The sequence below is a fragment of the Melanotaenia boesemani genome, chromosome 2 (assembly GCF_017639745.1).
Source record: "Melanotaenia boesemani isolate fMelBoe1 chromosome 2, fMelBoe1.pri, whole genome shotgun sequence".
Classification (NCBI taxonomy): domain Eukaryota; kingdom Metazoa; phylum Chordata; class Actinopteri; order Atheriniformes; family Melanotaeniidae; genus Melanotaenia; species Melanotaenia boesemani.
Genome location: NC_055683.1, coordinates 12,632,962 through 12,647,240, shown reverse-complemented (window position 1 = coordinate 12,647,240; position 14,279 = coordinate 12,632,962). Strand labels below are relative to the sequence as shown.

The window sequence follows — 14,279 nt, the reverse complement described above, 5'->3', positions numbered from 1 at the left end:
CTCTCACCTTACAGGGAAGGCTGGAACAGAAAGTGAGGTGGTGTACAAAAGCTGCTGGCACAAATTCAAATGACTGCCAAGCCTTGTAGCAGGTCAGAGCCTTAAAGAAAGCAGTAGGCATTGTGTCTGACCCAAGCCACCCTCTGCAAGGAGAGTACATGCTGCTACATCAATGCCCAGATGTAGAACAAATCGTTTGAAGAATTCCTTTGTTTCAGCATTCATCAGGATTGTGTGTTGCCTGTTTAGTGGTTTGGAGTCATTGTCAAATGCTGCGATTCCATCCGTGTTTTCTGAATTGCAGAAATCATAGGGCCCTATTCTTCTTATTATTTGGCCAAATCATAGCGTCATACTTGTCCAGCAGGAGCCAGGACTCCAAATGTTTTATGTCTGCACAATAAGGATAGATGAGTAATACACTTATAAAAACACACATAGGCATATCAATACCCACAAGCACTACAACCTGCAAAAGAAGTCCACTGAGAGTGGTTAAGAGGAACAGCGCTCCTCTGGTGCCAAGCGGGTACAATGCTCCATCTTCGACACCCAGGGGTCTGGGCCCGACCAATCCAGGACTAGTGCTCACACACACGACTGCTGATGCCAGATCAACATCAAGCAGAACCTCCAGCAACCTGAGGTAGCTGACTGGAAGGAGAAAATGAGAGGAGGGTATGAAAGTCAGGGTGGCAATAGCTTGAAAGGTACAAGAACTTACTGTAGGACAATGACTGAATACCTACACACAGATGGCAGAACATGACAAACAGGAGATGGTAAATATATGTGGAGGGAAAGACCACAGGAGAAAAGAGGGGATTATGTGGGTGTACATTGTGTGGGAAGAGACATTTTGAGGTAAAAAAAAAAGAGAGATGGTAAAAAATCCAATTGCAGAGGAAATGGAAGCAGGGGAACAGCTGAGAGTAACTGATGGCAATTTTTGGAATGATATGTGACAGAGAGTGAGGGTAAGAAGTTAAAGATGTTAGTGACAATTACAGAGATTGTGAGCGACAGGGACACACAGAGTTAAGCAAGACTGAAGGGCCAAAGTCGAGATGAAGATAAAAGCCCAAAAGGACTGCTAAAGCACAGTGCAATCCAAACTGAGAGTGGCCAACCATCTGAAAAGCACTTACGCCATGTACACAGAGATTAGAGCTCTCAGAGGGAGGGAAGGCTAATTAGTGGCAACAGAAAAGAGGGAAGAGAAAAACAGCAAAGAAACGGAGAAACAGAAAAGTATGGGTAGGATGATAAGCATAAGGGAGATAAAAACGGAGAAACTAAAGAGGATGAGCAAAGAGAGAGGTGGAAAGAAAGAGAGATAGGTAAGCAGAGGGAGGAAGCCAATACATCACAGCAACCCTGACAGGCTACTTATCCAGCTGACAGACAGAGACACAGGAGCAGCAGGGATGATCAGCCTACTAGTACTGCAGAGGGATGTGGTCCACTTAATATAATGAGTGTGTGTGAAATGCAAGCCTGGGGTTGGGTTTACTTCACTAAAGATGGAGCACTGAAAGATGGTTACTTTACCTGTGCACAAGTACATGAGAACCAAACAGAGAGTAAGCCCAATTATTATATTAGGGTATACACAATAAACAGACAGCTGCAGCAATATTCTAGGATGCGTCACACAAATCACTATGGAAATTTTCTAAGGTATCTTGATGTTATATAACCTCATGTGTGATTGCTTTGGACAAGTGTAAAAGTGAGATGCACAAAATCAGAGAAAGGATGAAGGGAAAAACCCAAGATAACAAAAACAAAATGGGAAAGAGATACAACATGAACATACCACAAACATAGAGGATCTTTCAATATTTTCCATTAACAAACAAAGCATTATATCACTAATGAACTTATTAGGTTTTAGCTGTTGGGTTAAAGCCTTTGGAAACAATAAAACAGTTTTTCATACCAAGCAAAAGGTTATTTGTGTTTCTTTTTTGAAGAAGAATCCGCTGCACAGCTGTGTCCAAACTCCAACTGATGCTCTTATGGACCTTTAACAATAGGGAAAGACAGAAAGAAAAAATAATGGTGTGAGGAAATCAAAACATAACAAGATTAGGACCAATATTATTGCAAGTAAGAATGACTTATCTCTGCAGAGTGAGGAGAGAGAGCAAGAAGAGAGTGCTGTATTTTGCATACCAAAGCCATACTGCGTTATGTATCAAACAAATGCTTTTGCCATTTTGTATTCTGCATCTGGCTCTATGGTAGATAGGCTCTATATGTTTTGCTGCATGTTCTAAGTCTTGCCCTTGACTGTGTGAAGTTCAATCCTGAAGCTGTGATAAGAGCAAAGCTGAGCTGTAGTGTGCACCTGAGTGGAGTGAACACGCTGCAAGGTAATGAGGGAGGACAGGAGTAGATGGCTGCAGCATAGCAGGGATGAAGGAGGACAGGCTGATGGAGAAGGGGGGGACAGAGCTGAGGAGGAGGAGATGACTGCCTGCAGCTGGTCCATCAGCCTACTGTTGGAGAGCAGCATAGAGACAGCTGGGAAGGAGAAATCATCATGTCATTATGCAGAAATGTTTGAGTAAAGTGTTTGAAAAGCAGTTTCACTTTTCTGTTTAGCTTAGGCATTTTTCAACAATATAAACATATGAAAATGTACTCTGTTTTGCTAACACGTTTTTTTATAATTTAGTTTACTGTACGTACACCAATGAAGGCAAGGTAAAGACCACAACACCTCTCTATAAGTGTTTATAGATATGGCACCAAAAACTAAAAGTTTACCAACACCTATCCTTCAAAATGAGTATCAAATTAATGGAAGATCTGTATGAAACAGTTTAGTTAAAATAAAAATCAAAGTACAACACAACTATTTAGTTTTATAAACTGAATAAAGAGACATGAGCACATCAGACTTGGCTTAAAATCTAAAGTGATAATTTGGCTGTGAGTAGGAAGAAAATCAATACAATGGCGAATGATTTGCATATTATCAGGGTGATATGCAGTACAAAGGCAACCAGGTGAGTTCTAAATTACAGAAAAACTGCATCTCATTACTTTAAGCTAAATTATCCAACTCTAATAAAAGTAATAAGTTGCTATTTCTGTGCACCACACCAAAAGCTCAAACACTGTTTGGCCTCAGGCTGAAACAACTATACTCTCACCACTAAAAGTAGTAGGAGAGTATGACTATAGAGGCAGAAGCAGGAAAGTAAAGCTACAGGCGTGTAAAGCTTTGCCCCCTAACAGTATCTCTGCTCTCTGGCTGCCACCTTCATAACCTCAGATCAGCTCATTGCTGACCTCTGCTGAGATTTTTAGCATTGGATATTTTAGCAAGCAGATTATTTAGAATAAAAATTAATCAAACAAATTAATTTAGTAAGCGATAGTATAATCTATCTTAAGTCGTCTTTTTGTCAGTAATTCATAACTGCAACAAATAAATTTATTTTTTGTAGAAATATTCCCTCTGCTTTTTCTTAAGCTCAGTGAGGTTTTCTAGTTGTTTTATTGGATTCAGGAGTGATTTTAAGATTTTTTTTTTTCATGAATTTTAAATCGAGGTCAACTAACAAAATATTTATCTCTTATCTTATTTTTCTTAAAGAGAAGTCTCATCTATTCTGAACATGCATGTGCACATACAGTATTAATTACATGTAGTGCACGTGGATTAAAATTGGTTTCTCATTTCTGATAAACAAGAGAGAGATTAAGTGCAGACATACTGAGGCAAAGGGAGAAAGAGGAGAGTGGAGAGAGGAAGAGACAAGGAGGCAAGTAACATGTGTCTAACCTCTGTCAGTGCTGTGTGCAGGGGAAAGACTCAGGCAGCAGTACAGGTAGTTGAGGGCAGGCAGCAGGCTTTCTGTGTTGGTTGGCTTCAGCATCCCTACAATACTACTCACTAACACACAGGCACTCACACACTTATCTTTCCATCACTGAAGCAGACATTAAATTGACATCAGTTCATGAAAATGTACCCTTAGCATAAAAACAGGTACTACTCCTTCTACTACTTGTCAGCTAATAGTTTTATGTACAGTGATCTTAAATACAGAGAAGTGACTTGACATTAGGCCTGTCACGATAACAAATTTTGCTGGACGATAAATTTTCTTAGAAATTATCGCGATAAACGATAATATTGCGCAAAGCGATAATGTCATTTTTAAAACCATTTTCAACTAATATAATGACAATGCCATAATAATGCAAGTACATCCTTTCAAAGATCAATAAACTTTCATTAGGCTACATGTGTGTGTTCTGCCTACTTGTGCGGAGCAGCGAAACAATAAATGAGGAAGTGCTTGCAGCTATTATTTCTCTATTCGACTTATTTACATATTTCAACATGAGAATCGGAGGTTTAGCGCGAAAGGGTGAATGCGTGTTGGCAAACAAAAGACAAAAAGACAAAAGCCAGATGCTAAGTCACAGATAGGGGTTGCAAACATCAAGGCAAAAACCTAAGTAAATTGGAACCCAGCCATTAAAGGGTTTAGGTTATAGTTCACTACATAATTCCAGTAACATTCTGAACAGCATTTTCATCTGTGGATCAGCAGGAAGCACCTCTTTCAGTGTGTTAATGATGGATAATATCAAAATAAAATTAGCACAGCTTCAGTTAATAAAGACATATATGAGTAGAAAAGATAAAGCCAGTAGCACAACAGAGCAGGTGTTGAATTAACTGACAAATCTGTACAAGTTGAGTTAGTGTCTGTGCCAGAATTAAACACACCTTTTGCATGCATGAATGAAAGAACTTAATGACTTGTATAGAGTATAATCCATTACGTAACACCAGGGGTCTCTGTGACTAAGACAGATAAATGTGAAAAAGGAGCTGTCAGCAGCACCTTTTGGCCTCACCATGGTACAGCAGCTTGAAGTGCACTCCTTCCATATTACAATAGAGTGGGGGTGAAGGTGGGTCACTGGTCTGAATCACACAAAGCAGCTTGAGCAATAGAGGGAGTGAGTTGACTGCTCCACGAAGGCAGAAAGAGGGGAAAAAAGCACAAAGAAAGGTGAAACTGAGAGAAAATGAGGAATGCATAGAAACTGTCTGCATTAATCCTAATTAAGCATAAAGTCATTGATTACAAATTTAGCCTGAAACAGACATACTGTTGTCCCAACTAAAACTTCTCAGTTGAGATGAATTTCTGAAAACAGATGGAGACCTACTGTTCAGCAACAGGTATAACAAGAAATAACCACAATATATTCCCATGTGCACTTTCAGAGTTAGAATATTCTTGATGTGGAACCAGGGAGAGAGCCAGTATGAAGATGGATGCGGGTGAAAGGATATGCAGGCCAAGGAAGAAAAGTCATCTTTACTGGTGCAGTTCATAATACCAAAGAATCTCGCCTTGGGATGCAGCCACATTGAGGCTAATATAGAGTATATATTAATGCAAATTACAGTGGGCTGAACCAAAACATGTGCAGGGATAACAGTCTGTATTCCCCTCAGGACACTGGGATGAGCAGAGAGCAGGCAGAGGCTAACCACAGCAACAGTTTCCGAATCCCCAGCTGGCATAGTGGTGTTGTGCCCTTCAGCTGTTCTCATTAACTTGGTCAAGTGTACAGACATGGTATCACCATCTGACAGACACCGCTACTGAAAGCACATTACAGCATGCTACAGTTAATGCATGTATGGAATCACTTCCATGCAAGTAACACACTTTTGCAAAAATCAAACTGGTGACATAACAACAATGACATAATTAATGGTAATAAAACCTATTTTTAGTCACAGATCCTGCAATTGCTTCTCATATTCATGCTTTTAACATATACCACATAACAGAATTCATGGTCCTATAAAAAATTCTGCAGCTTTCTGTAAATGCTGCAATAATTATCCCTTGTGGTACATTCATTTGCTTTCAGAGAACAGGCTTCATAATCATCTTGTATTACTGTTTAACTTAAATATCCAAACTGCTGTGGAATTAATGATTCAGAGAAAATGTATTCTTCTCTCAAAGGACATCTGACTGATTCCTAATAATTTGACATTAGCCCATGTGAATGCCTGAAATATAAGACTGAGCTTTTCCTTTTATTCAACAACAGGTTTCAGTGGTGGTTACAGGCTGAAGTGATTGATCTACATGTGCATCCACCACTTAGATGATCCTATTTGAATAGAAATACTGAGAATTAATATGTTTTCTGAAATTTATAAAAGAATATGAGAAGTTAATCTCTCAAACAGCAGCTTATACAAAATAAAAAGCCTTGCTGGATAGCAATTTAATACAAACTGCTTCTACAATCTGGCAAAACAAAATCAATATGAGACTGCCATCAAGTATCTCGCATCCTATTGCAGATGTTGGCTGTTAGAAGGACTAATTTTAATGGAGGATTAATTGAGCTTTTCTCCCTTTTTAATAATAATCAAAGGCAACAGTGTTCAGGGAAATGATTTGGCAAATTAACAATAAAGTACAACTAAACATATTTTCAGGAGAGAATGCAGCTGTGTTCACAGACCAAGTGCAGAGGCCCTGAGATTTTCTAAATAATTGTGGCTGCATAAGAGCATAAATGTCAATTTCATTAGATCAGTGATTCTCAAACCTTTTGAGCCACAACCCCTAAGATAACATACGCTGGTGTTCGCGACCCCCGCGCAACCACTTTGTGATTAATTGTGAGATATATCAGATGGGTCATCCTGCAGCCGCACCTACATGCCCAAAATAAGCTTCTCTTGCAAAGAACATGTCAAATTCAGATTTTTAATATGGCATGTGTACTAACTTTGTTGTTTATGCATTTATGTGTTAAAAAAATTAGGTGCCAATTTTAAAAAATGATCTCTTCATTAATGGCTTGCTTTTGACAGCCCTTGTAAAAATCCCAAATTTATTTGGTAAATGTAGACTATATATTATTTACAATTATCTGGCGACCCCCATGGGGGTCCCAATCCCCAGTTTGAGAACCATACATTAGATGGACAAGACTTTAGAAGGGAGTTATCCAGCCAGCTTCCAGAAAATATCCATGTGTGGGGCCGTATCGGAGTAGAGCAGGTTATTGTCTGGAAAATTCATGGTTAGACAGAGAACATAGTGATAAATGTTACTGCACTGAACAGATGGCCAGTATGGTCCTTTCACTCATCAATACTGTGGATACATTTACATGTAGCATTGACACTAATCACAGTTAAGCAAAAAGTCTCCTCAATCAGTGTCACTTCACAAAAGACCACAATTTCCTCATACTTTTTGCATTATGTCCTGTCTCCTGTGAGCTCCAGGAACCACTCTGGAGTATTTCCAGCAGATATTTTGTGTCTCACACAGAGAATCTCCCGATCTCTAATGCATGTGTCTGCACCTACTGTAATTCTAGCATTTATGTGCTAAATGACCTTAGTGATAACATGTATTAAAACTGCGGAAGAGTAATCCCAAAAATTAACATGAAATATCACATCTATGACAAAAACTGACCCCCACCCCTGTGATATTTTTTCTGTGATATTTAAGAGAGGGAAGACGGGGACAAAAATCCCATAACATATAAAAATAAATCAGCTTCAACAATGTGTCTAAATGGGACATTATAAAACGCATTGCTACCTCTGAGAATGGACCAATGAACATCAATCAGCACAGATATTCTTGTAAATAATCCACATAAGATGAGAGAATAATTAAACTAAGTGCTTTCCATTTAGCTGTGCAAGAACAAATTGTGCCAAACAGACCTATTAATCCATGGACATTACTTTATAGATACCTACTGCTGCATTTATAATATCTTTATATATAAATGTCTGTAGGTGTGTCTGCTATTCTTTGTTTTCTTGTAAACTGTTTGCCTGATCGACATCAAACATGAATGCTGCATTGGTGGAGAAGACTTGGTAAGCAGCAGTCTCCTTTTTGAGGTTTCCTCTTGTTCTGGGATGTCACATGTATCTATCCATCCCTTTTCTACACCTACATCCCCCCTTGACAGCTTGCAACTCCATCAGAAGACACTCAAATATGTCACACACACAGTACTCAGGAGTCAAGGCTGGACCAAACCAGTCTTTAATTTTGGCCTTCATTTTGCTGTTATATTGATAAATTAGACAGATGCTATATGCAACAGAGGTATTTAAATAAATTAAAATTTGTGTAAAAGTTAGTCCTGGGATTGAGCAAGGATCTGAGATTGTGACAAAAAAGCAGCCCATTAAGACTATGTGGTAACCCAGTGTCATGTGCAAACAGCAATTTTTGTTACAGTAACAGGTCTCAAATATATTCTCACACAGCACACAGCCTCCTAGCACATCAGGAGGAAAACATGGCAACATTGCATGTGCATGCAGCTCACAGGTACTGCTACCTTTGATGGAGCCCTAAGCCTGCTCCATATCTCTCCCGATTTTGACCTTACTAACCTCCTCAAGTACAGGTTCCAGTGCACTTGTTGCAGACATCAGCGCAAACAGGCCTGATGGTGAAGGGTAGTCATGACAGTCAATAGCAGAATAAGCTGTTTGGAATTGACAGAGACTATGTGCAGACCTCATACTCAACTCTGCTGCTCATTCCACAAATGCATTTTCAGTTGCCTCCAGCTGTTTAAGATTTGTTGCCAAGATGCATTGTTACAATAAAGAAATGAAAGCAAATTTACTCATTTTTGTGCTAAATGTAAACTGATGTGATGAGTTTTACTGGTTATTTACAGGCCACATATGTCCCTCATGTATTATGGTCACTGTTACTGCTTATGAAAGTGTGTGAAGAGCAACCAGCAACATGTAATTTTTAAAAAGCGCCAAGCCAGAGGTGCCACTAACTTAATAGGAACACATGTACACACAGCTTTCTCTATAATACTGAACACCACAGCTTTCAAAATTGCATTGTTTTGGGATGTACTTTAAATTAGAAGCTGTCAGAATGTCTCCACTAATATGGAGGATCGATGTAAAGTGTGGCTGGTAGCCTACATGGTAGTTATGTGTAGAAACATTCAACTAAAAACAGCTTTTCTTAATCAGGCTTTTGAGTCACTTTTAGGTGCAGTTGGGGGCTGTTTTTAAAGTTGGGATACAACAAAATAAATTATTGCATGTGCAGCACTCTCTGTGTTGTAACCAATGCATAAACCTGACTGTATGTGTGTGTGTATTATGTGTTTATGTTGAGCAACTGAAAGACAATTAAAAAGTTTTAAAATGCATAATTATGAAAGAAAACAAAAAAGTCTGATGGATCATGAAAGGTTAGCTAAGTGAGGTTAACTGAATTGTGTAAATCTATATGAATTCACGCTTTTATGCTTGTTTTAGTAACATACAGTAAGCGATTCAACACAGATTAGCTGGCTGGGGTTGAGATGAAAAAAAAAACATGTTAAAATTTAATATTGGGGTTCCACATCATGCTGAGTGTAGTGCTCTGTAATTAAAGCAAATAAGCGTTAAACAAAATAATCCATTGCTATTTCATTACTCTAGTTGAAGCATATTATGGTTTGCAGATTAGTTCTGCATTTCTTCAGATAGTTAAATCAAAGAATTTCAAGTAACCAGTTTGTCTTATGCCTTTAGTTTCAATATATTACCCCATTCAAGTAAATCCATTTTAGCTAATAATTTTTCATTTTGGTGGAGACAGAAAAAGTATAAAAATCATTTTGAGTTATCTCTATATATCTATAACACCTGTGAACTGTGTCAGATTCTGTCTTATACCTGGTGCAGCAAGTCCATGTCCAAGACCATGAGCCATGTTCTCCACACCGATCCGCTGTAACTCCTGGAGCAGGGCTGGTCTGAGATTTGCACAAAGGTCTGTGATACACCGTCTCTGACTATTCAGAACAACCTCCAGTACACCCAGAACTCGCTCTGCAAGGGCAGCCTCTCTGCTACTAACCATGTCCTGAAGGCATTTAACAGACAAGCCAGACTTCACATTTAAAATTTATGAGTTATCTGAGATTGAACTATGAGACAAACACGTGAAAAATATAGTTCTTAGATGATGATAAAATTATTTCATCCAAGGTATATTTTAGGGTCTTCTTACCAGGAGGGTCAAAATAATATTTGGGTATTTCTCTGTCAGAGTCAGTAGCTCCATTGTTTCTGTGTCTTGCTCCTCAACTTGCCTCTGGTCTCCATGTCTATCTGTCTTTTCAGCCTTCTCCTGCATGTCTGCCTGCACCGAGCAGTGAAATACAACCAATTTTTCATTCATTTTTTTAAAGGGTGTAAAGAAACTTTAAGAAACAGTGGTTAAAAAAATACTCAAACCCATCTCCAAAAGTTTCCCGGTTGAAGTGAAACAAATCAACCAAGTTTTGACTAATGTTAGAGGGAAAATTTGATTTATGTTTCCTTACCAGAGTTTGATCTTCATCTGTGTGCTGTGCTTGCATGGTCAGCCACATTTCCAAGAGCAGGGCCCCAAATTTTTCTGAAAGCTCCGGATAGCGACAGATGAAGTGGAGGAGTGCAGGATGGTGAAAGTAGAGGGAAGAGAAGCTTTGGCAGGAAGAGAGTGCTTTGCTGATGTAGTTCAAAGGAACCTTAAGAAGGACAGTAAACGAAGACTGATGAAGCCAAAGTGCTTTCTTTGAGATGAATGTGCATAACTTAAGGTTTGCACGGATGAAAACTGTTTAACTTGAAATGTGAATACTTTTTTAAATCCCACTGAACAGCAGGAAGTCTTCTGTGATTCAGTGCATAGTAATAGTTATAATTTAGCAAAGAATATATAATATTAAGTACTTTCAGATGCTATGTGTTATGTTCTTTGAAATAAAGGAGCTCTCATTATTTTGAGATAATGTTATTTGTTCTGCATGTATTAAATAACTCTTTCTTCTTTGTCATTCATTATTGCATCATCCTCAGCATAACACAGCCTTTGTGTTTAAAGAAGAATATTAGCTGTCAAGCTTTGATTCAGTGTTTTATGACATCCATTTAATGGTTTCTATTTTAAATCACACACCATGTTCTTACTTTGCTTTTTTTCTGTACAAAGAAAAAGCAAAAAAAAAAAAAAGTCTGAGCCCTTTTATCTTGATATAATCTTGACACATTAATATAGTGTAGCTTTCAGTTAAACCCATCTTAAATTGAACACAAATAAAAATGGATCACTTTAAACTGAGACAAACTCAGTGAGAAAATGTCTATTTTCAATGTGCAAGGTTGCCTAAGAAGGTTGAAATGCTGGAAGTATTATGTACTTGGTATAGATTTCATTGTGTGAACTGATCCCTTACCCCATCAAGATTGGGGCTCTTGTCCTGTGTCACTGCCAGCAGGTAGAGGGCAGAGCGGAGGACAGAGCGAGGCAGAGCACAGCTACCCTGCTCCTGCACCGACTGCAACAGCCACACCACACTGGAGAAGACTGTCTGGTCTGGGAGAAGCCTTGATAACACGTATACACACAGTGATAACATCATCTGACAAGCGCGTATAGATGTCACCAAATGTATATTTAAGTCTGTATAAACACACAGACACATTCAGTATAGGGTGGTCAAACACATAAACTGAGAGGTCCAGGATCATGTTGATCTCAGGAAAAACTAGACTAACATTCTCAGAAGAAAGACAAAAGAGGTCTGATACCTAAACCCACACATAATTCACAACCTCTGCCCTCCCACAGAATGTATGTCTCTGACCACATGTCCCCCAAATGTTAATGAGACTACACAGAGCAATGGACAGGATTCCATCATCTTCCCTGGTGGTAATCCAGTCAAAGATGACAGAGGGAAAGATAAAACTTTCCAAGAAGACCAAGAAACTGTATCCCCAAGGACATAAAATATGTATGTAAGAATAGCCTCTGTGGATGGTAGCAGCACCGTTGGAAAAAAGAGAGCTACAGGGTCATGCAAAATCAACTGAATTAATTTTGACTACAGACCAACTTTGCACGCTATTTGACCACACTGATCATCAAACGTGGTTTTCATTTTATGTCAAAGCATCTGTAAATGACTACCTTAAATGGTTGCAACTCTGTGTCCTTCCTTTAGACGTAATGCTAAGGAAAACCTCTACACCATTTAATTTTTAATACATTTCTCACTACATTTAGGGAGGAAAATAATTACAATGTAAAAAAATACACCTTATACACTTTATGTAAAAGTACAGTGGGAGACTTGTCGAGTCGAGAATTTGTAAGCACTTTCCCGACAATATTTATCAGCATAAATAGTGAAGTTTTTACAGCTGCAATAAGTTTGGACACAGGCAAACTAGAATACAAACCAGGGATGGTGTCCCTGGGATTCCTTAAGCACAGATAATATAGTGCTACTAAGAGAAGCGCTTCTCTAAGTCAGTAAATGACTTTCCTTATTAAAGAAACATATCAGGGCAAATGGACCCTGCTAAATAGTCAGTGCTCCTGAATCAAAGTGCTCCGCTTACTAAAGCATTCAGCATCAGTACCCTGCACAAGTGCTTAAAATTTGTTTCAGCAAAATGCTTGTTTCTGATGCTGAAATATTTTGTGCTTCATTACATTTCTACCAAATGCCAGTACTGAACACAAGATTTCTGGCACTTTGTGAATACCATTTTAAAAAGCAGTGTTTGTAAAAAATGTCTGCCTCTCAAAAATATTATGCATCTCAAGAGTGTTTATGCATGTCTAAAATGTGACTCAAGCAGATAAAGGTGTCCTATTTTCTAACATGTTTATTAATGTGTTTTTGGCTGCTGATCTTATTGGCCCACAAGGTGTGCACTATTACCTGTCTCCATGCTGCAGAGCAAGATAAAGCACTATCACAACACAGTACTGAGTGGTCCTTGGTTCTTGATATTCACACAGCAGAGAAGGCCAGTCTGACAGATGAAAACACAGAGAGGGAAGGTTGCATTGCAGAAGATTTTTCACCTCCTCAAAATCTGGTGGATGAGCAAGAAAATACAAGAAAAAATATAAAAGTTTGATTAATAATTCTTCAGACTGGCAGAGTAGGTATTTGCAAAGACGGTTCTTTACAAGGAACTGTTGCTCATAAGTGTTGTGTTTATGACTGTAGCCGAGCCAAAGATGAGATTAAATTTAGGCAAGGAAAAAAAAGTAAGATGAAGAGCCCTTTTCTTCAGAAATAACTTTCATCTCAGAGAAAATGTGTTTTATTATATAACATTGGGAAGATAATACCAAGGCTAATTTATTTATAAATTTATTTATTTAATTAAGTCCCTGAAGAATATGGTGTATATGTAGTTAAAGATACGAAGCAAAGTGAATCTGTAAGAGAGAGACGGTTGAAGATGAGAGACTGGAGAGTCAGTCTGCTCTTCAAAGACTGTGATGGGGGGCAAAAGACTGCATATATATGTATATATGCATGTGCACACAAACAATATCTGTCTTCAATGAGCTAAGAGAGGTTTGGGAAGAGAGTTAGATGAATATTGATGTGAGATGATGGAGCTTCTGAAGATTTAAGGACCAAACCCAGACAGAGAAGAAAACAGGATATTGTAAAGAGGAAAACTGGAAAGTGCAATGCAGCTTTTTGCAAGTCTGCGGAAAAACAGAAAAGCGGTGACAAAAAGGATGGAAGGAGAATCGTGTGTAATGCAATGTTAAGCAAATGTTTGAGAACCCTGGGGGACAGATGATGTGAGCAGTGATGTGACTTGAAGTAAAAAAAAAAAAAAAAAAAAAAAAAGAGATGCATACAAACTTCAAACACCTATAAACATTTGAGCCCTCAGATTTTTGGAGAGAAAAAAAGAGCTTGGCCAGCTTTTTAGGGCTATTGTTTGTGCACAGTAATAATAAGAAAAAGTTAAGCAATAATTTTAAACTTTACAGCTAAACAGCTGCCCGGCAATTATTAAAGTAAAGGATGGCCACAGAAAAAGGGGAGACAGGGGCTTTCGCTCTGGCGGGGTCGGTGGCTGCGGGGTCGGTTGGCCCGCTGGGGCCTGAGCACTGTGACAGCAGGGGGCTCTGGCTGGGGCCTTCCTCTGCCACTCTTGGGGTGGGTCCAGGGTGGTCTTGGTGGTGGGGTGGCTTAGGTTCATGCTCCAGGATTGCTGCTCATTGCCTGGGTCTCTGGGTTGCCCTAGTCTGCCTCTGGCCTCCATAGAAGCATGTTCACATTTGCACGATCACACTAAACTCTGCTCACTCCTCATCCTCTGCATGCTGACACACCAGTAGGTTTATACACTAAGAGCTACTTTTGTTTAGGTGTGTGTGTGTGTCTTTAAT

General features: G+C 38.9%; 1 protein-coding gene across 4 annotated transcripts in view; it reads right to left on the bottom strand.

Moving 5' to 3' along the window:
- LOC121632665 (meiosis inhibitor protein 1) overlaps positions 1-14,279 on the bottom strand; it is a 65,086-nt gene that overhangs the window by 11,532 nt on the left and 39,275 nt on the right. For all 4 annotated transcript variants that reach the window (XR_006008952.1, XM_041974338.1, XM_041974343.1 and 1 more), the window contains 10 exons: positions 12,796-12,952; positions 11,299-11,449; positions 10,405-10,590; positions 10,089-10,220; positions 9,752-9,941; positions 4,888-5,001; positions 3,800-3,910; positions 2,354-2,529; positions 1,943-2,027; positions 470-654 (listed from right to left, as the gene is read on the bottom strand). Coding sequence is in view for 3 of the 4 variants with exons in the window: in XM_041974338.1 (XP_041830272.1) it covers positions 470-654; positions 1,943-2,027; positions 2,354-2,529; positions 3,800-3,910; positions 4,888-5,001; positions 9,752-9,941; positions 10,089-10,220; positions 10,405-10,590; positions 11,299-11,449; positions 12,796-12,952 (1,487 nt within the window). In the remaining variant the exon portion in view is untranslated. The remainder of the gene's footprint in view (positions 1-469; positions 655-1,942; positions 2,028-2,353; positions 2,530-3,799; positions 3,911-4,887; positions 5,002-9,751; positions 9,942-10,088; positions 10,221-10,404; positions 10,591-11,298; positions 11,450-12,795; positions 12,953-14,279) is intronic.